Here is a 1556-nt window from a genome sequence, read left to right as displayed (position 1 = left end):
ATGGCCCTGAGATGGTGCATTTGAGGAACAGTAAGGAGGCCTTGGGAGCTCTGGTAGCATAATGCCTAAGGCATTTAACTACTAACCAGAAGGCTTGTGGTTCAAACCTACCAGCAGCTCCTTGGAAGGAAGACTGAGCAATCTACTTCCGTGAAGATACTGCCTCGGAAACCCAAGGAGGGGTCGCTATGAGTCACATATGATTAAGAGTCAAGACCCTTGTAGGTGACAGGTAGGTGATTACCTCAGTAATAGTTTTGATGCAAAATTTCAACCTTATTAAAAATTCTAGTTTTACCTAGCAACAGAAGAGTGAAAAGGAAAACTTTTAAGTTATAACAAACAAAATAATCATCTTTAATTTGCATAGCAAAAGACACATACATACCTTGTCCTCTTGACTACGAAAATAATACAATGTTTTCCCTGTAAGTGTACACCAGACTCTCTTGGAGTAGCCATGTTTTACCTGAAATGACATTTCAAAGAATCACAAATGTAGCTCAGAACTCTGATACATTAAAGTATAGCTTCCACATTCTATTTGCTGTCTTACAGGTACGTAGTTTGATCACGGTATAACTGATATCCCAACTACACTGTCTAAATACTGTTTAAGACTTACCTGTTATAGTAGTAGCATGAAACATTTTGCTTTCATACTAATCAATTCACATTTAACAAGTACAGGTAGTCTTCAACTTACTTCCAATCCAGAGATTCTATTGTAAGTCAGTTCTGACACAGGTTAAATAAGTCATTTTTAAATAGTATTCATTATTATTGCCTTTTATTATCAGTATCTTCATAACTCTTGTCCTTCATGTGTCTTTATTGTTGGAAACATTGCATATAAACTTACAGATATTATGACATCAGCATATTACATGCTGTAACACTATATGTAGTACATATTACCATCTGTAAGATCTACAAAAATCAGAAACAAAAATGGATGGTTGTGAAGTGTGATTTAACTTAACTCTAATATGTCATAACTCTCTTGTGAGAGTTGTGCAGTGTTTCATTCTGCTGTGCATGGGGTCGCTATGAGTCGGAAACGACTTGACAGCACCCAGCAACAACTACTAATATGTCATAAGTTGAGGACTACCTGTATTTACTGTGTCAAGGTCTATGCCTAGGACTGAGGTTTCAAAGATGGATAAAACAAGATGCTAGTTTCACAAGTTAGTATATTTGCTAGTTTTAATATTTCATAGATTTCAAATAACTCTGCATATCTCTGGGTTAAAACTTTTGTATTTGAAATGAAGATTAAAGCCTAAAGAAGTCTAGTGATATTCCAAATGTAAAAGTTATTCATTCAAAATATTTTATGTCTTTTCCAGAAGTAGTAATACAAAATTATACATACGTATATACATACACACACACACACATAAACAAGCTATTGTATCTATCAAGTACCTCCTATATGTCAGGCACTAGGAGCTCTGGTAGCATAGTGCCAAAGGCACTTGACTGCTAACCAGAAGGCTGGTGGTTCAAACCCACCAGCCACTCCTCAGAAGGAAGGTTGGGCAATCTACTTC

The 1556-nt window shown here is 36.1% G+C and overlaps 1 protein-coding gene across 1 annotated transcript in view; it reads right to left on the bottom strand.

Annotated features, from left to right (window-relative positions):
* Positions 1-1556, bottom strand: part of PLEKHH2 (pleckstrin homology, MyTH4 and FERM domain containing H2) — a 287878-nt gene that overhangs the window by 137488 nt on the left and 148834 nt on the right. Inside the window, exon 15 of the mRNA XM_007944379.1 lies at positions 389-469. Coding sequence (XP_007942570.1) covers positions 389-469 — 81 coding nt within the window. The remainder of the gene's footprint in view (positions 1-388; positions 470-1556) is intronic.

The sequence above is a fragment of the Orycteropus afer genome, unplaced genomic scaffold, assembly GCF_000298275.1.
Source record: "Orycteropus afer afer isolate SDZICR_OR568_19922 unplaced genomic scaffold, OryAfe1.0 scaffold00124, whole genome shotgun sequence".
Taxonomy (NCBI): domain Eukaryota; kingdom Metazoa; phylum Chordata; class Mammalia; order Tubulidentata; family Orycteropodidae; genus Orycteropus; species Orycteropus afer.
Note: the sequence above shows the minus strand (reverse complement) of the source record. Positions and strands in the feature narration are given on the sequence as shown.